The 25,000-nt window shown below is 46.1% G+C and overlaps 1 protein-coding gene across 2 annotated transcripts in view; it reads right to left on the reverse strand.

The window, feature by feature from the left end:
- The window catches only part of LOC147703531 (uncharacterized), a 399,722-nt gene that overhangs the window by 278,338 nt on the left and 96,384 nt on the right, over positions 1-25,000 (reverse strand). For both annotated transcript variants that reach the window (XR_015297584.1, XM_086931902.1), the window contains exon 2: positions 11,616-13,671. Coding sequence is in view for 1 of the 2 variants with exons in the window: in XM_086931902.1 (XP_086788028.1) it covers positions 11,616-13,671 (2,056 nt within the window). In the remaining variant the exon portion in view is untranslated. The remainder of the gene's footprint in view (positions 1-11,615; positions 13,672-25,000) is intronic.

A 25,000-nucleotide genomic window follows, 5' to 3' on the forward strand; every position in this document is an offset into this window, starting at 1 on the left:
ACCGGTTAAGGTGTGTGTGTGGCTCTGGGTGTGTGTGTGTGGCTCTGGGTGTGTGTTTGTGTGTGGTAGTAATTGCTGTCTACTGAGCTCATCCGTAGGGTACAATAGGTCTCACATTTGCGAGAGATTAAGCTAATGGCAATGTAAATGACAATGCCATTTATTTATCTGTTTTCAAAACCAAAACATAAATACAAATGTTGTCATTTACAATGCCAATAGCTCTAACTTTTCCAAAGGCGAAACCATTGCATTGTAAATGCTTGTTAAATTTTGGTAGACGTGTTTTGACGCTTGTTTCCGTGGTGGATGGAAGTAAGGGCTGCTGGTGAAAGGCGTGCAGGTAGCATCTCAAAATTGATACAACAATGGACATCTGTAGGAAAGTTGGATCTGTTCATATGGTTACCCCCACTTTTTTGCCTGGTGCTAAGCTGTTATTTACTAGTCTGACTGGGATACTCCTAATCAGGACCCCAGTCTGTCTGCTTTCTCCCGTAAATTGTTATGTTCAGTACTTAGGTACCCTTATCAGTCACTAGTATATGGTATTAAGGTACCCAGGGCATAGGTACCCCAGAGGTCCCCCATGGGCTGAAGCATGTATTATGCCACCCATGAGGGACCATTTAAAATGGAGCTACAGGCCTGCCATTGCAGTCTTTGTAAGTTGGTGCTAGCACCACTTACTGAAGATATAGGTTTCCTATATCTATGGACACTGCACTTAAAACCTGTAAGTCACCCCTATAGCAGGCCTTTTTAATCCTGAGGGCAGGGTGCTTGGTTCTAAGTAAGAGGGTGCTCCTGCATGAGCAGGACACCCTTACAGCCTACGGAGTTCATTCTACCGGGTTCTAAGTGAAACAGCCATATACTATATAGAGGGGCACCGCGTAATTACACGGTGACCTTCCCGAAATTCGCTGAAACAAATCCTATCATGTTTGGTATCAAACATGTTGGAATAAAACCTCCCACACCGTAAACGATAAGGGAGGTATGATTCCAAGCACTGGAAGAGCCCTCCATTAGGCTCTCAGTGTTCCGGGTGCCAGCCTTCTAGACCCGGACAGCACAAAATGGTTGCTGCCGACCAGAGACACGTTTCTGCCCTCCCGCTGCTGAGCTAATCTCTAGCAGGGGAAGGCAGAAGAATACGCATCCTGTCACAGGGAGGTGTGGCCACCTCCCGGACAGGATGTAGTGTATTCGGACCGGGTGGATCGCTTGCCAGCACCACTAAGTCCGCTTGAGGGGCACATTTGGTGCCCTCCGTGGATAGTCCAAATCAAACCAGTCCTGGGGGCCATTGGCTCCTGCTCTGGTGTAAATCTAGACAAAGGACATGGGAGTAACCTCCTCCCATCCAGACCCTCCCCTGCAATAACCGAACCCCTATGCACGTCGTCCACTTGCAGTTGCAAAGGCTTGTTGGCTTACTTCCACCAAGTTCTTCGGGCTCCAAGTAGCCCCCAGCTCGAGCATCTCCTGTGAACAGACTCTTTGTCCACTCCACATTGCTTGCACTGTGGGCTGCATCTCTTGGTAACCTGCTTGAGCTCCTCTTGTGACTGCAGTGCCTCCGGCCTGTGGGTCCTGTTGAGGGTCACCATTGGGTTCCCCTGATTGCTCGGGCCTGCCCTGACTCCCCTTCTTGTGGTGAGCCCCCTGGACCTTGGTGGTCCTGACATTGCACCTTCTTTGACTTCTGAGTGGGTTGCATTTGCCAAGGCTTGTTGGTGCTCCCGCCAGGCACTGACCACTCAGCACTTGACATCCAATGTGGGTCAGCTCATGTATGGCGCCTTTTCTTCCTCAGCATTGCCTTGTTCTCATAGCTGCAGAGTCAAGGTCATCTCACCTGCAAAACTCGACATCGGAGGACATTCGTTGTCTAAGTCTCCTGGTCACTCCTGAGTGACGTAGACTCTGTTCCCTCTACTTGCAGGTACCTCTCAACTAGAATACACATTCAGATTCCTCCAGGCACTTTCTACTTCTTCAGCAACTGCACTTTCCTGAAACCTTCTATTGGGTTCGACAGCGATTTCCGACACCACTTCACATGTATGCACCCGGCTTCTCTGGTGTAGGTAACATGGGTACTAGGGTGTCCATGGGTGGGGTGGCTCTCCAACCTTCTGTCATACACAGGGTTTCTTCAGGTTCCACTGTGAAGGGTCCTTAATCTTTAAAACTCCAACCGCAACTTACACGTTGAATTTGAATTTAATTTGAATTTGAATTTAAAAACATTTGTATAGCGCGCTTCTACCACGCGGTTTCTTGGCGCTTTTGGATTGCGAGGAGACAACAGGAGCGGAGGGAAACTAGGCATTGTAGGCTCGGGAGAAGAGCAGAGTTTTAAGACCTTTCCGGAACTCGATGTAAGAAGATGTCATACGGAGTTCCGTCGGAAGGGAGTTCCAGAACGTTGACTTGTACAGAGCCGCGGTTTTGTTCCCACACTGCACACGCTCTCCATGGGGTCCCTATCTACTTACCTTGGGTGTTTCTGTGGATCCCCAGCATTTCTATGTCCTCTCAACATTGTCTTGACTCAAGTCGTGGTTCTTATACCACTATCTTAGTATATAGTTTGGTCCCCTCTGGGGTCCACAGTGTATAATGTGCTATTTACTTGATTTCCTTGCAAAGTATTTTGTGCAATGTGTATATCTCCGGGTAGGAGATATTGGTACGTATTTGTGAGCGTTATATAATAAATACACATTTTTATAAATAGATTGTGTGGTTCTTTTTCACTTATTCTATACTATAAAATTGCATTCTGGTAAAACAAGCTGCTTTACACTCCTTCTGGACTAAGCCTGAAGGCTGCTCACCACAGCTACCACTTAGAGTGTTTTCTAAGGTTGTCCACGACCTCTTAAATCACCATAAGGGTTGTCTGGACTGGTGCAGGGTGCCCACTAACATTAGTGGACATCATATACCAGGCCAGCTTCTCACAACAACCAATTGCTGCAGACTTTTTGGATATACTCAAGACACTTTCCTGCACATTGTTTGTATCTGTCCTTACCTCCTTGAGGCAGGTCATATTATGTTAAAGCTACTGTTTTTAAAAACAGCAGTGAGAATGTGTTGCCAAGCTATTAAGCTTTGTTTATTGGGCAAATCCATCCCAATGATTTGCCAGTTTGTTAAGTTTCTGGCTTTTGTGGAAAGAATGTTTACATTTCTATCCTAAACTGTTAGCACTGTTATATCTCCTCTTTGTTTAAAAGTTTTTTTTATGAAGGCCGGATATGATACCTTAGAACGATACCAATTTGACTGGAAAATTATAGGCACTTAAGCATTTTAGTATCAATATGCACAGTTTGTTTTAATATTTCCATTCATGTTTAGTAGGAATCTGAGTATGCTGGCTCTAAAAATGGCTATGTGCACTAAATTAAATAGTTTGTGTTTTTTTATACATTGTGATTACATGAAGCGTCTTTTTCTAATTATACTTGGCATAATCAATGTTTTCAAGTCATTAATTTCACATGATTAATTATTATGGTATGTTTTCAAATGGCATAAGCTAATGATTTTGCTATTTGTATTTTTGCTCATAGTGAATGACTCACATGCAAAATGCGATTTTTATGTTGTGTTATTTGTAATGATTTTTATTAACCAGACAATAAACATCGCATTATTACAGTGCTGAAACAGATCATTGTTTCACAAATATTCTGATGTAATATTGAAACATGTTAAAAAGGGATGTCGCTTCTTTTCGTCCAAGAGCATAATGAACTGCTCGAAATTGCACGGTGCCCTAGAGGAGGAAAGCACAAACCGAATGCATGGTGAGGCTATGGTACCTCTAAAGGGAAAAATGAAATGTAACCGGTGTTCTTTGTTCAATCGCATTCATAGCGTTTGATAAAGTTTATTTTCGAGGGTGGCAGATTGTAGGTCTCACCACCTAACTATGACAAAGAATACAAAGGCTGTTCTAAACACAAAACGAACATTTCTATGATTTCTGAAGACTTTACGGGAGGTGTTATAGATACTCACACCAACAATAATTTATAGAGGTGTATTATATATCTAGGGTGCACCGTGTATTCTTAGCCCTTTCTTTCAGACACCAATTTGGTAGTAACCTGACCCTGGGATAAGCCTGCGAGAGAATGACCAAACTCAATGCCCCGAATAGATGCATTTATATTGGACAATGCAGGGCCGGATTGGCACGCCTTCCTATCCATTGGCCGAAATTTCAAATTACTTTCCTTATGCGTGATGTACGGGTATAAAGCCATGGAGAACCCCCCTTGTTTAAGAAGGAACAAGGCAACAGTGTCAAAATGCCGGATTCCACCGGACCTGCCAACTTCATCACTGCTTTTAAATGTTTATGAATTTCAATTAATATATTAATGCTAATTCTATCCATGAGAGTGGATACAAATGTTTAACATTTTCAGAGCTAGGAAAAGAAAGTGCAAGCATGACTCAAGAGTAACATGCCGATCCCTAAACAGAGGACATAGTTTCACACACTTAAACACACCTAAACCGAGGACATAGTTTCACACACTTCATTCTTTTTTTATTTTTATTTTTATTTTTATGTATATGTTCATCCAGTGGCAGCCGCCACAAATAAATGGTGGTAGGGCGCGAGGGGGAGGGGGTTGCGTGGGGGGTTGTTGGTTAGAAATAATAGATTTTAAACAAAAAAAACTTGCCGCCAGCCGCCTCCAGCGTCGCACCGCCTCTCCTCTTCTTCCTGGGTCCAAGCAGCCCCTGGGACAGACTCCCATCTAACCCCCGTGCTGCAGAGCACCGCAAGGATTAGCCTGAGCGGGTTTAAAAGATGCCCTGCCCAGACCAGGGAGTCTGTCCCAGGGGCTGCTTGGTGGGGGAGGAATTAGAATAATAGGGTTTTGAGGAATCTACGGAATTTCTTATGATCGGTTTCCATTCGGAGGTGTACGGGCATCACGTTCCAGATCGTAGGGGCGATTTTGGAGAATGATCTGCCACCATTCCGGACGGTTCGGATCTTTGGTGTGGTTGAAAATGTTTGCTGGCTGATCGGAGGGTTCTTGTTGGCTGATATTTGATTAGTTTCTGTGCAAGATAATCGGGTACCTTTCCATTTAGAGTTTTATGTACCAGCAGCATATTTTAAAGGTGATCCACTTTCTGATGGGAAGCCAGTGGAGGGTCTTCAGACTGGGGGCAGAGGGTGAGCAGGGTGGGGGGAGTTTAAGGACCAGTCTGACCGCTGTGTTCTGTAGGACCTGGAGTCTTGTCAGGTGTGTTTCATTTATATATGCTAACAGGGCATTCCCATAGACCAGGCGGCTGATAATTAATTCCTGCACGAAAGGCATGCGTGAGGAGAGTGGGATCCATTTAAAGATTTTTCTCAGGCTATGCATTAAGCCATAGCAAGTGCGCACTACCTGGTTGATGTGATCAGACATTGAAAGTTTGTTGTCTATTATCACTCCAAGGTTGCTGGATGCCTTTTTATGTAAAGGGCAAGGGCCTAAAGTGGTTGGCCACCAGTCGTCGGTCCATAATTGTTGAGCCTTACTGAAGAGTAAGATCTCTGTTTTACCAGCCTTAAGTTGGAGGTGATTGTTTGTCATCCAGTCATTGATGTCTGTCATACATTGTTTAAATTTGAGGTTCGTAGAGGTGGGATCTGGTCCAAGGGTGATTAGTAATGGGTGTTGTCAGCATACAACACTGTATCAAAGCTGTATGCTTTGATTATTTTAGCTGGGGTAGATAGGTACAAGTTAAACAGAGTCGGGCTCAGTATGGAACCCTGGGGAACACCCTTGTCTATGGGCTGGCTACTGGAAGTGAAGGCTCCTATTTGGACTTTGGATGTACGGTCTGTGAGGTAGCTCCTGAGCCCTTTCAGCGATGCGCCCTCGACACCAAGCTCCCACAGGTGGCCCAAGAGGATGCTATGGGAGATGGTGTCGAAAGCTGCAGACAGGTCTAGTAGGACCAAGATGGCCGGTTGTCTGGCATCAAGGGCGAGTCTGATGTTATCAACTATCTCCAGTAGTGCAGTTTCAGTGCTGTGGGAGGCCTGGAACCCGGACTGAGATGAGTCCAGCAGGTTGTTGCTCTCTAGATGTTCAGACAGTTGATTGTTTACTAGTGCTTCCAGGACTTTCCCAAAGAGCGGTAGAAGGGAAATAGAATGGTAATTATTGTGTTCTTTAGGATCCGAATTGGCTTTTTAAAGCTGGGTCTTGCTATGGCCTCTTTCCAGATAGATGGCACAGTGGACAGAGACAGCGAGTTATTGAATAGCTTCGTCAGTCTAGGCGTAAGGGCTAGTTCGATTTTGGATATAATCTGGGCGGAAGCTGGGTCTGTGGGGGAGCCGGATTTAATCCTTGAGAGGGTTGCTAGGACTTCTTCCTTGGTGACTGAGCTGAATTCTCTAAGAAGGTTGGGAAGATGGGGAGAGATGCCCTGGTTTCTCTCTGAAGGAGGTGTTCCTGTTGGCTGTGAGAAAGAGCTATGGAGGACTTTAATTTTATTCACAAAAAAGACTGAGAGAGAGTCAACCCACTCCTGTGAGGAGGTCTGGATTGGTTGACAAGAGGGGGGATTGGTAAATTCTTTCAGAATCCTATAGAGCTATTTTTGTGAGTTGGATGCTTGGTAGATTCTATCCCCTAAATAGTTTTTTTTGGCTGCAGCTATGAGGTCCATATAGCGCTGGCGTATTATTTTATAGTCCTGCTTGTATGTGGCACTTTTTGTATGTCTCCATTTACGTTCTTCCGATAGAGTAGGGCCTCTCTCCAGGTCCTTTGCCTGATACCGTTTATTTTAAAAATGCAGATTTCTTCCCAATCCGTTTGGATGGATTCAATAACATGTATATCAGTGTTGGCTCTAAAAGCTATACCTATGCCCCCTCCTTTCTTTCCTTTCCTGACTAGTCTGGTCAGCTGATAGTCATGAGGGAGGGCTAAGGAAATATTGGGTTGAGATGACTTGTGGAGCCATGTCTCGGTGATAAAAAATTGGTCTGGTTTCTCTGAGTCTAGTAGGGACTAATTTCGAGAGCATGTTTTGGGAGGGAGCGGGTGTTGCAGTATATGCCTGTCCAGTTGGTATGAGTGAGTTTTCTGGGGCAAGGACCTGGTGTTTGAGGGGAATACATCATTTTGTGCAGAGTGCTTGAGACTAATAGAGCTCTTAGTCACTCTGATGGGGGTAATGCCAGCCGCCAGAGAGGGAAGTCTATTGAGTGCGCGGAGCTCTTGACTGGAGTATTGTATTACAGCCATCGTGGTGTCCAGAGATACCAAGACTGCCTCCTCCTGTATTGTGGCTGCCCTCCCCATCACTCCGTGTACTCAGTGCACATTTAGGGCTGTGTTGCACTGAGGCATGAAGCCAGATTGATCCGGATGTAAAAGGTTATTAATGACCTTGATTAGTCGGTTTGCGAAAAGGTTGGCTAAGATCTTTGGCTCGGCGTTCAATAGGGAGATTGGCCTGTAGGAGGAACAATCTGTCCGGCTTTTACCTTCTTTGTGGATCATCACCAGGGTTGCGATTCTTTGGTCTTGGGGTAGCTCCCCGATCTCCCTGCTCTCTTTGAACATGTTACATAGATGAGGGGCAAGAATGTCTGTCGCGAGTTTATAAAGTTCTATCGGTAGACCGCTGGGTCCCGATGCCTTCCCCGACTTGAGCCCTTTCATTGCCAGTGCCACCTCATCTGGTGTGAGTATTCCCTCCAGGTACTCAAACTCCGGCTCTGAGAGTTTAGGCAGCGATATGTCTCTTAGGAGGTGGATAGAGTCTTGTGTCGTGTAGGGATTCTGGGAGGCATAGATCTGCTGGAAGTGGAGAGCAAATGAGTTTGCAATGTCCTGGGGGTCTGTGATTATGTGAGCGTACTAGCTCCGGTACCAGTCTATTTGCTAATTTTTGTTTATCTAGCCATGCGATTAATTTCACAACTTTATCCCCTTAATCGTAGATTCTACCTAGTGTTTCTCTTCCCAGTTTCTTGGCTCTATCTGTCACTAAGGCTTTGTAGCTATCATGCTTTAATTGTAAAACGTGTAGGGTGTCTGGGTTTGGTCTCTGCCATTTCCTCTTCTAGGCTGAGGATTTCCTTCTCTAGCGCTTCCTCCTCCTTGACCTTTTCCTTTCTCACCCCTGCTATTTGGGAGAGGGCCTGGCCCCTAACCACGGTCTTAAAGGCTTCCCGCAGTGTCTGGTTTGAGCTCACAGATCCTTCATTTTCCAGGAAGTAGTGCTCAATTGCAGCATGAACTGCTTTATGGACTCCTGGGTTGCGTAGATGCCAAGGGTTGATGGGGGCCACCCTTCCCACTCTGTGGTGGCCCACCACCAGGTGCATCCACAACGGAGAATGATTGGATATGTTATTGTTATTGTTATGTTATGTTACTAAAATATTTATTAAGCGCACTGTCACCGATTGGTTTCTTGGCGCTGTGATCAACAGTAGCATAAACGTGGATGAAGGGTGGAGAGTTATTGAAGTGCTTGTCTGAAAAGTCAGGTCTTCAAGGCTTTCCGGAAAGAGAGAAGGTCCTGACAATTCCGGATCTCCAGAGGAAGGGTGTTCCATAGGCAGGGGGCAAGTGTAGCGAACCTACGGCCTCCGGCGCGCTTAAGTTTGAAAGGGGGCGTCTGCAGGAGGCTCTGATGGAGTGAGCGTAGGTTTCGGGATGGAATGTATCTGGTAATTAGTTGATTAATGAATTTGGGGCTTTTACAGTAAAGGGATTTGAATATTATACATCCAGTTTTAAAGGCACAGCGCTTGGTGACTGGAAGCCAATGCAGTTTCCTGAGTAGGGGAGTAGCTGCCTGTCGCCTCGGTTGATTCAGGATTAGTCTCGCAGCGTGGTTCTGTACCATCTGGAGGCGTTTAGATAGGTAGTAGGGAAGACCTAGATAGATGGCGTTTCCGTAGTCGAGATGGGACAGGACAGTGGAGATCACAACCTGGGTGATTGCCTCGGGCGTGAGTAGACGACGGACCTTCCGGATTTTTTTAGCTGGAAAAAACACTTGGAGACCACCTAGCCTACTTGTGCCTTCAGTGAAAGATCACAGTCCACGGTGACTCCAAGTGTTTTGGCTGACGAGGAGGGTGTCGGAGCTTGGCCCAGTTCAGAAGGCCAGTAGTGAGGGCCCCAGTACTTGGCACTGTCCCCGGTCAGGACTAACTTGTTTTTTTCCCGGGTTCAGTTTAAGCTGGTTTTGGTCCATCCATGATTTAATGAATCTCATGGTAGACTGAAAATGCAGTATGGAGTTTACAGTGTTGTCGATGGTAAAAAGCAGTTGTAAATCATCGGCATAGTTGAAAAGTCTCACCTGTTCGTCTCTAAGAGTCTGGATCAGAGGGAGTATGTATAAATTAAATAAATGGGGTGACAGGGAAGAGCCCTGTGGCACTCCGCAAGTGATGGGTTGTTTGACACCTACTAGATCTCCAAGACGTAATGTTTGAGTGCGGTTTTCCAAAAAGGACCTCAACCAACAGGCCGCCAAGTCCCAGGTGCCGGCCTGTTCGACGCGGTCGACCAAGATGTTGTGGTCAACCGTGTCAAATGCGGCAGATAGGTCCAGGAGCACCAGGGCCTGTGGAGAGCGTCTGTCAGCGCAGTCTCGCAACGTATCCAAGACTGTGGTGACTACTGCCTCTGTAGAGTGGGCCGGCCGAAAGCCTGCCTGGTGGGGGTCAAAACAGGAGGACTCCTCAAGAAAATTGGAGAGGCATTTAGCCATGTGAGCCTCCAGGACGTTTGCCAGATAGGGCAGTAGGGAGATGGGCCGGTAGTTGGCTTTACAAGCTGGGTCGGCCCCGGGTTTTTTTTAAAGCGGGATGACCGTGGCCTCTTTAAACGCTAAGGGGACTATACCGAGGGTCAAGGAGTTGTTCAGAAGTGTAAGAGCAGGGGCTGGGTATGTGGAAAAACACTCTTTCAAGATGTGGGGGGGACAGCTATCTGAGGGAGCACCGGATTTTACTCTTGTCAGTAGTACCTCTCACCATGTGTCTAACCTCTCGTACGTGTTGCAATTGGCCAGGGGGCACCAGTAAGTAATCTATTCTGGATTGAGTGTTGTGGGCACCCGAGTGGAAGGTGTATTGGGTGGTGTTGGGGTTAAATGAGTGGCATGTTTCCTGCAACCCCAAAGCCCCCAGAAAATACGGTAACCAGCTGTTGGACGGGCGGAGTTGTCTTGGCGGGTTCCTGTCATGTGTGCCATCTACTACGGCGTTCAGGTCTCCCCCCACTATCATGAGTCCCTCTGGGATCGTCATGCTCATAGGTATTTTTAATGTATATTGAATTAATAATTACCTGTAGCAGACTGTCACAAGCGCCGATGTTAACAATTAAGTGCCGGTGCGGAGCAGTGGAAACCACTGGCTCAAATGAAGCACTGACCTTCTAGAGAAGTAACAGGACACGCTGGAAAACCCAAGAGCCCTACCGGTGCACATAATCATGGTTATTTAGACATGGGTCCTAACACACTTGTGTGGAAATACCAGTGTGCTTATGTACCTGATTATTACCTCTGTGCTCAATAGTGGGGAACAAATTGTGTAGATGATTTTTATGCAAAAAAATGTTGTACTGTTACCCGAGGTGCACTGTTTTGCATAGCCAGTTATCACCAGCTACAGCCTGGTGCTAAGAGTCCTCACAAACACTGGGGCAATTGTTCCTCCTCTCCTAAATGGCACAGGTTTTAAATATGGTGCAAATAGTTAAGAACCAATTTTTAGCACTTGCACTCACATTTAAATGGCCCCATTTAACTATCCTGAGCCGCTTGAAGATATGTCTTTATGTCTGATATGCCTGGTTTCAACCCTACTAGGACTAAGACAGAGTTGCCCAGGTCCATTGCTAACAAGCACATCCGGGCGATCATTAAATAGGTAGGCATGTGAGATCACCACTATAAGGCCACCGTCCCATGCCCATAATAATCATTAGCTCCTAGCCCCACTTGGATTCCATTATGGAAGCTGCTATAGTGGGGATTTGAAAACTTCAGGGGTGGCAGAGGTCAAAACAGAAGGTAAGTTCTCTCCCATTAGCCGTAAAACATAGGTAAAGAGGCTTGGATTGAGTGTGTCCCACATATGAATGTGAATGCTCTGCATGACCCAAGACCAGCTTATAGATTCTGAGTGGGCTTGTATTCCCCTCGGGACAGCAACTCACAGGCGTGCTGTACTTTTTCCCTAACAAAGGAAGCTTGGCATGCAGTATGTTCTCTGTGGTCTTTTGGGGTGGAGGGTAAACAGTCCTTGACTGTTAAAATCCAGCTAAAAATCCAAATCCATATATCAGGCAAGGTTGTATGCGAGGGGACAATGCACACATCACTCGACATATGGTCATCTGCTGTTCAGGCAACAGAAGTAAGACTTTCCATTCACCTCCACCAGCCTAACCACATTGTGCTCAGCCCATCACATGGGGATTCAAGCCCTGATCTGTGGGGTGCAGCATACTTGGGCGGACACATGAGGGCATGAAGGGCAACATTTAGTTTTCTTTTACAAATCATATACCACTTACCTTGATCCATTGATGTAATGAATCACAAGTGAACGTCTAAGTATACTGTGCGGTCCTGAGAGGGGTAGATTGGAGTCGAGGTACTGTTGAAAATGCGAGGTTTTGTCTGCTAAGGTGCCAATCTTCCCACTTATATCCCCCACTTCATATTTATCCACTGTGCCCATGCCAGGAGAAGGAGACATGGACATGTTAATAAGAAATGGATTAAAATGCCCTTTGATGAGAATGTCTGCACATGCCTCTGGGGTATTCTGCATGATTGGCAGCAAATGAACATGATAACCACCACAAATGCTTCTCAGATTTGTGAACGAGATGGAGATTGCGGTAGGATCCAGCTCCATGGGCTGGGAGACGTTGAATTCGCCTTCGACTTGCTTGGAACCAAACCACTGGCCTGTCTTTCCTACTGATGGTCGCAGCGAAGTAATGTTCGCACAGGCAGTTGTAGTCAATGTCTGGTCTGCTCCATGGATCATTAAAGACTTTCCAAGAAATGAAGCTAATCCAGCGAGAGCTGATGTGGTGTCTGTGAAGAAGGCTTTGGCTTGGACTGATCGTGCATAGCTGGTGAGGTTGAGGGGTTTATGTTTCCCTGAAAGATCGCCCACCTCACACAAGAAAGGGCTTTGAGGCTGACAATTCTGACTGTAATTAGCATTGTCTTCAACTCCTGTAGGATTAAATCCTTCGGTGCTGCGGCAAGCGTCCATGTCAGCGTCCATTTCTGTACTGATCGGGCACCCGTGGACATGCCAGTTGTGATTAAATGTTGAAACAGCCGAAACATTGCTGTATGAGAGATCAATGTAGATCGACAAGTCAGCGTATGGGTTGCTTTTCAGCTGCCTGAAGATAACCCTGCCAACCACCGTAGTCCTGAACACTGCAATTCCCGTGATCACCTCGGCACCATATCCAATGCTACCACAGGCCAGCCTGGCATTATCCGCTTTATGTATGACAATAGAGCGACCAACAATGCTGTTTCTGCCAAAAAGAGGCAGGTTCCAGTCAAGAAACACAGATGAAGATCTATTCATACCTTCCAAAGAGCCATGCTTTCCACTCAGATCCCCAATTTCGTACAGGTCGTGCGTTGCTCCTGGGCCCTTGGGGTAAGATGCGGCACTGACATTGGCATTAAAGGGGTTCCAGTGGTCTCCAGTGCTGTTCTGGTCACACAGGTTTTCTGAAGGGTCTCTTCTCTGAGGAACAGGGAACTTGTGGACATGGTAATACTTTTCCAGTCCACTGGCGTTCCTTAGATCCACTGAAATCTGTGTAGGATCAAAGGGGGAAACCTGGGTGAAAGTCAAAAGTCCTTTGACCCCTTTCATGTCAATTATCGCGTTCACACTTTTAGGCTCAAGCTGGTGCAACTCCGCACAAACCCACTGATCTATAAAACGAAGGGACACAAATTGCTGGACTGTTATGTTGGGCACTCTTCGTCCTGATTTTATGGCTTTAGGAAACATACCTACTTTAAACACGCCAAGTGAGACGTTGGCTTTACTCTCATGCGGGTTGCACGTTGGTACAAAATACATGGACACGTTGGGCACTGGGCTTTCTCCCACACGCACTGTCACGAGCTCCGTCAGAATTGTCAAGGACGTGTCACCATCCCGTTGCCGAAAATATGTTTCCCCAAGGACTGAAGAGTAGAACTTTGCCTGCCAGGTGCGCACTGTGCCCCCTTCTTTCCGTATGTTTCCACAGGCTTGGCAGTTGGACGTTTTTACCACGAGTGACAAATCGTCCAGGCTGATGTTGGCGCCAAAAAGCCCATTAACATTGAAAGCTCCGCTTGGAGATTGTGAGTTGTTGAATGTGAAGGTGTAGAGCTGGTCTCCTAGATTCGCCTGGGCACATGGGTCTGGAAAGTGGCCGTACATAACAGGAAATTCGTGCAATGAGACGTTGATGGCGCCGACGCCTGTGCCCGTCAGATTCTGAACAGCTGTCTTCAGGAGGGGGTTGAACTCAATGTAACCCTTTATTCCAGCCATGTTCACATCCACTCGAAAGTTTTCAGAAAACACTGTTCCTAAATATCGAAAGAAAAAAAACGGGTGTCACAATGAGAGCAATCACAATTTGACAATCTGCGTTCAAAACGACCCAAAGCACATATAGCCAGTTACAGGATATTAAATAATACCACAAGTTTCATTACACAAACACACGGGGGTAAGTTTACAAGGAAGACACGCAATGGAGCCCAGCTACCAAAGTTGTTGCACTGCATGGCGCATAGGAGAGAAAACCGTTCTACACCATATCTGCTCAAATATGGCGCTGTTTCTCTCTCTCCTGTGCTGGCATACCTTACGCTACCTTGTGTCACTAACACAGGTGAGCGTGATAGCTAGCATGGGGCTGGCCCTCAGTACTCTTCATGTACAAAATACTATGCTTAGACAGTTTTAACGTTTTCTAACTTTATATGTGTGCAGTAAATTACAGCATACATGCATACGTAGAAAAGTTTTGAGAAAAGAACATTTTTCTCAAACGTTATTTCCAGCAATATTCACGCATTAAGCCACTTTCGCCGGAAATGTTATCGCATTTGAGATAAACGTTGCTAATAGCACGTTATCTCTGCAATAAAATCCGGCGATGCACGGGATAGAAAAAATGTTGCTAAGCTTATTTAGCGATAAATATCGCTAGTTGTTGGTCAATATGCCCCACCGTCTTGATGCAAAGTTGTGCAAAGTGCTACTTTGTATCACTTTAAGACTACTTTCCAGCGCAAATCATGATTTACGCAGGAAAGGAAATCCCAATTCAAGCCTTTGCAAAGGTTTGTGTCACTTTTTGTGACACTGCATTGGTGCAAAGGCTAGACACATCTGGCCCCGATTCTCTCAGAGGCTAGGATAGCCTTTCAAAAGTAGATATTACTCTTGGCAATTCCCTTTGCCAGCGGTCAAAAGACTCAATTAGACAGCATCACGAAAAAAGTAAGCACGTCTACTTTGTGATTGTTGTAATATGTCTTTTCAGCATCCCATTTGTGATGTCATCAGGGTCAACAGGTGCCTGATGTCACTTCCACAACACCTGACACTTTGAGGAATGGATTTCTGTGACTTCAGTACAATATTTTTTATAAGTTTGAGCCAGAGAGCTTGGTTCCACTGAGGTCACCACACACACCAAAAGTTCAAAGTCACAAAACACTGTTACTGCATCAGGAGAAGTCACACTGAAGGAAATTCGGAATCTGTGTATGGGGGCTTGTTCCCGCATGCCACGTGCACACCCCATTCATGATGAAGCCACACCCCAGAGGCGCTCCTGGACGATTCCACTGAGGACACAGAGGGAGAGGCAGTTTTAAACATTATTGATGGTCGAAGACAGAAAAAAAGAACAGGAGGGCTGCTGGGTAGATCCTACCTTTGTACTCCCGGGGGGAGGGGCAGTAGGGATATCCCAGCATTCCTCTTGTTTTTATTTCTGTCGGGAGATGGTAATCTCCATAAGTTACGAATGGGCCGAGGACATAAGGGACCTGGGGGTAATCTATTTCCGCAAATGCCTGTTAACAACCCCAGTTTAGGATACGTTTACATAAGACAGAGTCTAAATTCTTATATGAAAAATATGTTATGCTGCAACCATTTATTAAGAGCTGTGTGTGTCTGTAATATTGTGTCTTAGCTCTACATCTGACAGCTAGGCTTTTCCCGTGGTTCCACATGATTGATCAGAGGCTACTACTTAAACGTGGAGGTATCTGGTATGGCTTCACTTCTTAACCATTAGGATGTTTTGATGTAAGCATCCACTTATTTAAACGAGACTGACATATTCATTACACCTTTGGTACATTCAGCCTACACATGGAGGCCCAGATTTTCTAAGGCCTTGTGCTTGATTGTTGTTACAAAAGTCACACGAATCTGCCACAAAGAGTTGGGGTGAGATTTACTACCCAATGTAAACCAGGATTTACATTGGAAAGTCACACAAAATAATGTAAAGTTGTACTATGCTATGTTTTGCCTTAAGGGAGCACTCCATTGGTGGTACATAGGAATTCCCATGCCTCTTACATTTATAGACAGTGTCAATACCTTATGCCTTCATGAGGCAGGCGTAACATAGAGAAATGTTTTCATTTCTCTTTATTTTTCCAAGTTTGCATGTGTGCTGCATTAATCATCACATATATAAAGTGGGAAAGGCCTTAAAGGGTAGTTTTTTTTTTACTGGAAGGGCCCTTTTGCAGTACAGATCTTATGCTTTAGAGAACGCACTATTGCGCAGAGGTGTGTGCGTTGGCACATGGTGGTTTAGGTGTACCAGCGCTGGGAGAGAGAAAAAATGTATCATGTGTTATTAGATATTGCACATTTTTTCCTTTTGATACAAAGCAAATCTGAAGCTTTGGTTACTGTGCTGCGTTGCGTCAAATAGTAATAAATCTGGTCCAGAGCGTCTGATTTCGTGCAGCACTACATAGGAGATGATTCCTTGCTGACTGATGTGCCTTGTGCTTAATTTGATAGCCAACGGTGACTACATACATTTTTGTCACTCTGAGCATGTAACAAAACTAGGCCTTAGAGGGTGTGAGACACCCAAGGCACTGCAAAGCAAGAGATGCACCACTAATCCACTTTGAGATCCACCTCTTGGCAGAACCTTTCTGAGAATGCTTAGCGGGCCTTGATGGATTGAGGAAAACTGCTATAACCCCTTCTTTCTGTTAAATAAGTTGTTATATCTGCTGGACTCTGAAATCCTTTGTACTGAAAGTCAGTCCTACATACCACTCAAGGACTCAGACCCTCATAACTGCGGGCTGTTGGGGAATTGGTGGGTGGGAATAATCCAAAAGCAGACTGTTCGGATAAACTAACTCCTCAATTAGAAGATAAGGTTTGTCCTAAATGCAAGGTGTGTGTGTTTGTAAGAGAAGCTAGAAACTGAGGGCCTCATTTATAAGTCTTTTTAATGGCTTTCAATGATGCTCCGGTGGCACAGGCCTCCCAGTCATATCTACGAAGCCACGCAAAGCCACCCTGCGTGGCTTTTCATGGCCTCGTATATATGGTGTAAGGAAACGCAGTGCAAGTCACTGCGTTGCCTCACACTGCATCAGGAGGCATGCCATGGGGTAGCGGTGGGTGTTCCCATGCAACGCCTATAGATTTGGACACATTCCCAGATTTACAACATTGCGTCAACTCTGTGCATTGCCCAATGGGTAGTGAAAACAAGGAGAAATAACTGTATTTCTCCTCGTTGTTTCCTCTTTCTATGTATGCTGGGTTCTGCAGCTCACATAGAAAGGGGAAAACGTCTTTATTGATTGTTGTGTGCAGGAGACTGTCCCTTCCTGCACAAAAACAATCATTCCAACAACACGTAAACTCTTTCACCATGGTGCAAGGGTGCTTGAGATGGCGCACAGCAGCCATTTGACCGCCAGCGCAGTGAAAGAGGACAGGGATGCTTTGTATCTCATAGATACAGTGCATTCCTGCCCTTTTCTTTTAAAGCAGGGCAGCGCAGCAAAGTGACTTACTCATCTGCCCTGCGTCAACATCTTGTAAATGAGGCCCTAGGTATTTACAGCAGTGTAAAGGTCAGGACAGGACAGGGCATTGCTGTTGGTCCTTGTGAATCATGACATGGGACACCCTAATGAAAATACACACATTTCGCTTCTGTATAGGCCCTGGATTCTTTGAGGATTTTGCAAGGCACTATACAGTGAGGTTTTCCTAGGCTAATAAAAAAAGTCACTTGCTTGCCAGATGATTCCACTATTAGTGTCTTTGCGCATTCTTTCCATGCACAGACCATTGCCAACTTAGCTTCACCGATAAGGTGCCACAGCTGGGTACTCACACAGTAGAGTGCCCCAGTGTGGGCCCTGCTGGCCACCTAAGCTCCAGGTGAACCTTTCTCCATTGAGGCGTGTCCTATAATTCAGATGGTCATCCAGTCAGCACAGCTTTTCACCAAGAAAGCAAAGGAGCCATTTCAGATTCAATTTCAGTTTCAAGGGTTGAACATCTGAGCGCAGGAGCCCTCTCTCAGCCCAGATGTTTATATTTACATTTCTCTCCCATACCGTTCAAAAGTCACATGCTTAGATACCAGTACGTCACAGGGCACACATCAAAATGTAAGTGGACGACACTCGAACCCACTTTTCAATTCAGCAGCAATTTCTGGAGTCAGATCAACATGAATAAATTCCTAGGTGACATGTCCCACTGGATGATTTGAGCAAACAAAAAAAGCGAGGTGCTGCCAATGTTAGGGTCAGAACACAATGCATGGTGTGCATGTGCCTGCAGAGCAAGGCGCTATATCCCCCTATGCATGACCTTAGCTCCAGCGTCAAACCTAGGGCAGGCACTTTTTTCTCAAAGTGCCATTTTTCAATCCCACAACATCATTTTCTATTTGAAAAAATGCATACGTTTTCAGTACATACAGAAGCACTCGATAAAAATAGACACATTTTTGTTGCACTATGTAGCTAGCTGTCCAAGTGCACGGATATTTCATTCTCATAAACTGTTCGTCCAAGCACTACAAACAGCCGTGGTGCGTCCACTGGGGCGTAGGGGCGTAGCCCCACTAGCCCATGGTCCCGCGGCTGAAAGGAAAATAATTTGCCACACACTGTCTTTAAAAATAATTATCGGATCATCCGAGCGCCTTCCCGGAATCCGGGCAGCACCCGACTTATACGGGAGTCGGGGAGTGCGCTGCACGCAGGGGGGCTGGACTGCTGCGCAGCTTGAGTTGAGTGACAGTCCACGCACTCACTCAGCTCAGCTGTAGCAGCAGAGACAGGTACCTAGTAGCGAGCAAGTGAAGCTTGGGGCTGAAACTAGCGCGAGCATGCGCATTTGAGTTTCCCTGATAGCGAGTGACCAGGGGGCTGCTGGTTTAAGCGTCCGGCTGCCCCCAGCGTTAGAAAGGGCGACAGGGCGAGCACTCAGTGCGCCCCCCAGACCAATCCTGGCGCTGCATGCAGCACCAGGATTGGCCGGTCACCACGCAGCAGGGCAGGGCAATCCATTATTGGATGCCGCGCGTGGGTGGCTCAGCCACACTGCATAATGGCCAATCACTGTGTCTGACTTCATGTAGTCATGCAGTGATTGGCCATTTCGCGACGCGCGGCGCTGCTGACGTTGTGGATCCAGTTCTATACTCTCTCTCTGGGGCCCTGGGACTGGGACTCGCCTCGTGGTGTGTGTGCATCAGCCAGCCTGTGCTCTCGACCCGTCGTCATCACCAGACTACTTCAGTTCAGCAATAGTCTCTTTTTTTAGTGAGTATCAGTTAGTTCTTACATAGTGTACCTCCTCAGTAGTTGATATAGTTATAAGTAATTTATTGTTGAGGCGGATTGTAAAGTGCAGAAAAGAGTCATAAAATAATGGATGGAAGGACAGACTTTATGTGAGGAAAATACAGTTATGGGCCTACATGCTTAGGAGACGGAAACTCTATTACGCGCGTATGACTCTGTGTACTTCATCAAAATAAATCCATTGCAGATTCCAAAGCCTGAATATGGTTTTCCCGACTTTACATAACCAATATAAATCCTCATTGATTACTTTTGCATACGTCGATCCTCTCTCGGCCTCTTCCAGAAATTTTGTCTTTATTTCCAGGCGCCGGCCCAGCGGCCAGGGAAATGTTCGCTCAACACATGACGCAAAGCAGTATTTTATAGTATGTAACGCATTATTTCTGTGTGCACTGGGGAATGTATCCGGAAACATGACCGCTTTGAGCCTGTCTTCAGTCCACCTCTCGGCACCCTCACACCTCGCTGTCTGCATCTTCCAGTGCCGGTCCCCCACGACCTCTCGCTTCATGCTCCTACCTTGTACAAACACTCTGTGGGGTCCACCTCACCACCACCTGACTCGTGTGGGGCTCTTGAACTGTTTTTACTTTCAGACACGGGTGCCTTGCAGGTTCTAAACATGTGCACACACATCAAACACACAGGCACACACCACAAAAGTCAGTGCACATTCGCACACATGAACAGTGTTCAAGGATATAAATGCTGCCCGGGCACGCACACACAGGCTTCTTAATACAAAATGTGCTTCACTTTCTTACCACCGACACCCTCACTGTAGATTCCACTTCTGACACTGTGTGAAGGCAGCGTTACGGGTCTGCCCTGACAGAGTGCTCAAGCCAATCGAACAATAATTATAGCGTTCGCTATCCCTAGATATTGCATTCAGGAGATCTTATTTGTGCTCGGCTTTGATGCCCAGAGCCGCAGGTGAAGGGCGAAGGAGCGGCCAGAGCACCCGAGAAAAGGCAATCGATTCAAGGCGCCGATTGGGGAAAAGAGTGCAATCTGATCTAGAACGACGACACTGGGCCTTGTGCAGCCAGAGGTCTAGGCTGTTTGAGGAGCCGTATGAAGCCGCACCTCCTTAAAACCAAATCCCGCACCCCTCCACCATGAGACCTCCCAGTCCCTGCCGCCAGATGACCGCAGCATATGCGAGAATCCACTGAAGTATTTCCAGAGGCTTTCATGATGTTTAACTAATTAACTCCCCTGCTAAGCTAATTACCAAAGTGTCATTTTTGTATGTGCTCACTTTCGTAAATGCACGTGTACATGGGTAACCAGCAGGGGGTGGCACACGTGGTACCGCATTGTGCTTAAACTGAGTCCCAGTCTTCTGAGGCCAGCCGGCCAGGTCTGCGCAGTGGATAAACCCCCAAAAACACTTTTGTGAAAAGGAAAGAGAACGCAGACCTCCGCGTGACTGACTCATCCTTTCCCTTTGCATTCTGGGACCCGTAGTCATGTATGTATGAAGTTCAAACATGGTAACCAGCACCAGAAAGTAAATGTAAAACGGAAGGCTGGATAAACTGCGGTCTGTGTTTCTACATGGCGGTATGGGTGGGGGTGCAGATGTAGGGTGGCCGAGAGAGGCACAGTTATGTCCTGGCACAGTTATGATTATCGCTCCCTGTGCCTCTTGCATAGGACAATCACTCAAAAGTCAGGCACGTAAGTTAAGAGGCTGCCAGGAAAAGCAGCATCGTAAAATACAATTGTGTCTACCTTTGGGGTGAGGAGGGAGTTGTTGGGATTGGGCTGAGTGTCAGAGTGCCTGATAGTAGCCTAGATGGATCGCTGTAAAATGGATTTTCCCAAGCTCACACTGGGTGCCCTTTATTATGGCTCAGCAGAACTGCAGAACTGCTTTGCGATGCAGAGCTGTGAACGTCGAGAATGTTTTCACATGTGAACATGCAAGGCATGCAGATTGTTTATTCCCGGATAATAGTCCATTCAGATAGATGAAGTTTTGCGTGATGCCGGAAAACATAATTACAGCGCAAATATTTACTTCTGGCTGACGATGGTGAATGTTTTCTTCAAGCATAGTGGTTTTCATAACTGTGCCATTGAATGTCTTAAAGCGGTACAAAAGGGGGTAGTGATGGACGGAGCATCTGAATCAATCAAACACTCACACCCAGTCAAAAGATCTGGGTTTAATCCACCACTGTTCTTTAGCCCACTCTGCCACCCCAGTTCAGACATGGCCATATGCAAATCAGTCTGACCCTGTGCCTCATGGGAACAGTCCAGCCCGAACTGCCAAGCCATGTCTTCCCTGGACCGTAAACATGCTTCCGAGGACCGGTTTCTGGCATTCCAGCCGTCTTCAGCCCGGCTTGCTTGAATCCAGTGGCAAAGTGAGCAAGGGACTCACGTCTGAGCATACCCTGCCACACTTATGGCGGCCAAAAGCGGTACAAAAGGGGGTGGTGATGGACGGAGCATCTGAATCAATCAAACACTCACACCCAGTCAAAAGATGCTGGTCTGTTGTATAGGAGTTTGGTGATGGTCTCTAGTCCCAAATCTGCTCTGATGGAAGTATAGAGGGAGACTACATCCAGTGTGGCCATGATCATGTTAGGTTGCCAATCGATGTCATTGAGAATTCCCAAAATGTGTTTTGTATCTTGAATGTGGGAAGCCACATTTTTTACCATAGGGTTGAGAAAAAGATCTACATACTGGGCCAGTCTCTCTGTGGGACCACCTATCCCTGAAATGATTGGTCTGATATTCAGCACAGTGCACCAGGCTCAAATGGACGAATGCAGGGTGACTGACTCCAGCACTCGGGTTAACTCCAGTAACGTTCCTCCTGTTGAGGTATGATTAGTAGTAGTGGTCCCATTTGGCATCTCCAGCGCAGTGCACCAGGCTAAAATTGGGGGATACAGGGGGACCCACTCCAGGACATGGTTCGGCTCCTGAGTAGTCACTGAATCCAGGCCACCTTTTTGGACAGTGTCAGTTTCCAGGTCACTATAGCTGGGCTTTTCCTCCGAGTATACTTGCTCCTTCAGAGGGTGCTCTATACTTTCCCCTACCAGCAGGGCAGGTAGACCAAGGAAGACACACAGCTCTTATCCAGTAGGTAGTTGGAGATTTTCTGGTGATGTTCTGTCACCTCTGGGTGACTGTCTCTCACGGTCCACGGAAGACATGGCTTGGCAGTTCGGCTGGACTGTTCCCATGAGGCACAGGGTCAGACTGATTTGCATATAGCCATGTCTGAACTGGGGTGGCAGAGTGGGCTAAAGAACGGTGATGGATTAAACCCAGATCTTTTGACTGGGTTTGAGTGTTTGATTGATTCAGATGCTCCGTCCATCACCACCCCCTTTTGTACCGCTTTTGGCCGCCATAAATGTGGAAAGGTATGCTCAGACGTGAGTCCCTTGCTCACTTTGCCACTGGATTCAAGCAAGCCGGGCTGAAGATGGCTGGAATGCCAGAAACCGGCCCTCGGAAGCTTGTTTCCGGTCCAGGGAAGACATGGCTTGGCAGTTCAGGCTGGACTGTTCCCATGAGGCACAGGGTCAGACTGATTTGCATATAGCCATGTCTGAACTGGGGTGGCAGAGTGGGCTAAAGAACGGTGGGGGATTAAACCCAGATCTTTTGACTGGGTGTGAGTGTTTGATTGATTCAGATGCTCCGTCCATCACCACCCCCTTTTGTACCCCATTGAATGTCTTGCCTGGTTTCATCTGATTCCTGTTTTTCACGTTCCTGACAATGTAGGGAACATTACCCAGGCATGGATTTTAAGCTTTATTCTAATGTTTATTCTAATGTTTATTTAGGCAATAACGGTGATGTAACGAAACTGGTGCTCATGTAAAGCGCTCTGATACCCGATGTCTCGGGTCTACTTCGCTATGTAAAACAAAAAATAGAAACATCAGTTGTTGGCCTATAGTAGGAGCGTTGGCAGTCTGCCAGACTATGTTTGTGGTCCCAGTAGTGAAATAGCAGCAGGCGGCAGCGCAGAAGGTTAATGTGCCTGCTGCAAAGAACATATACCTGATGCAGATCAAAAAATGCATATGATGTAATAGGTCAGTGAGTCACTGCTTTTGTCAGAGAGATCCTTTTGTTACTTGCAGTTTCTAAGTTAAAATCCTAACATACAACAGCGAGCTATTAACTGTCATCTAAGAGCTGCATGCAAACTGCAAAGAAAGAATTGGAGCGGTATGTTGTTTTCTAGTGTTTGTTCTATTTGGGGACTAAACAGATTTTACTGATCAAATGGCATATTAAGTACATTTTGTTTCACCTAAACACTATAAACTGTGTGGAAAGACATGTGTGATAAAGTCACATGCGTTCTAATGGAAACATGGTAAAGGCAATGCGTGGTTCCCAATGCTTTGTGAAGGCTATTTCCCAACTGCTGTGCAACTTCCTCTACTCTTAGAGCTGAGATTTTCATGAAAGTCTTATAGTCTGAATTCAGCAGCGTAATAGGACAGAATGTATGAAGCTCTGTGGTTGTTATTGTTATTGTTATTGGTTTTTTATAAAGCGCATGAATCACCCAGGGGCATCTCCGTGCTGCCTAGTCCTTTTCCCTGAAAAACGAAGGTTAGGGTACCAGAGAGCATCAACAGTAAAGGAAAGCTTTAAGATGTTTCCTAAAAGTAAGGTACGCGGGAGACTTTCGCTGCCCTTCAGGTAGGGAGTTCCAATATTTAGGGCCAACATACGAAAATACTTTACCTCCCAAGCGTTTACGATATACTGAATAAGCAGCTACCTATGTTATGCATCTATAAATGTAATAACTGCACTCACAATTGCTTTATTAACCTTCCTGCTTTCTCAAATTTGCTTGGAAATGCACCATTTTTTTTCTCTTTTTCAAAATTTTCTCGGGGGAGAACCCCCCCCAAACACCCCTCATGGGGTTCGGTCTCGCTCGCTACGCTCGCTTGCTACGGTGCAGTATGCAAATTAGTTTACCCCCCACCACTTTCAAATGTCACCAGCCGCCCCTGACTACAGAATGGCTTAATGGCATGCCAGTGAGTTCAATGGATGATATACGAAGACCATTGCTATTAGTAGAAACCAAGACCATTGTAACAAGCATTTGCAATGCAATAGGTCTCGCATTTACGTGACTTTGAGCTATTAGTATTATAAATGACAATGCCTTTTATTTATGTTTTAAAACGCAAAATATAAATAAAATGCATTGTTATTTACATTGCCAATAGCTCAAACTTGAGTAAATGCAGGACCTATTGCATTGCAAATGCTTGTTAAATTCTGACTTTGTGCTTCTCTAGACTAAGCACTCTTAAACGACACTGCTTACGAGTATGGATGATATGTCACTCCTACACCTTGTGGCCCTCTGGCTTATGCAACATTTCCTATACACTGAGTCATAAACGTATGATTGTATTGTCTCTGTGTAATGCATGTGTGATGAAAAGTGCTCTGACACCCTACACTGGTTTCAGTGGCGCTATATAACTAATAAATGCATCTGAGAGAGAGTGGTTATGGAGACTTGAGGGGCATTGTTAAAGGATGGTGGTGTGGGAATCCCTGTTGGAAGCGGTCATTGGTGGGCACCAACAAACAGTGTTGCAAAGGGCGCCACCAGCGCTAAAGCTGGCCCTGCTTAGTGCAGTGCCTTCTCCTTTTTGGTGCTTTGCAGCAATTTTAAGATCTTTACGTTTCAGATTACTCAAATGGATGTAGTTTCTAATATTAATATGTTTCCCTGTCTTCATTGCTTGATTTTGCTCGCAGGAAAGCGTCACTCATAGGTGTTGAAATCACCCATAATTACACTGAAATTATGAAAATGTCACATGGCAATCGGAAACCTTTGCAGCTATGCAAGAAGCTGGCAAAACTGTCTGACCTACAAGTAGAAGACACGGACATTGTCAAGAATCGCTATCCAGGCAGCTAATTCAGAATGCTGTTTGAGCCAGAACTGTGACGAGAGTCCATGGGACAAGGCACCAGG

This window comes from Lissotriton vulgaris, chromosome 7, assembly GCF_964263255.1.
Source record: "Lissotriton vulgaris chromosome 7, aLisVul1.2, whole genome shotgun sequence".
Taxonomy (NCBI): Eukaryota; Metazoa; Chordata; class Amphibia; order Caudata; family Salamandridae; genus Lissotriton; species Lissotriton vulgaris.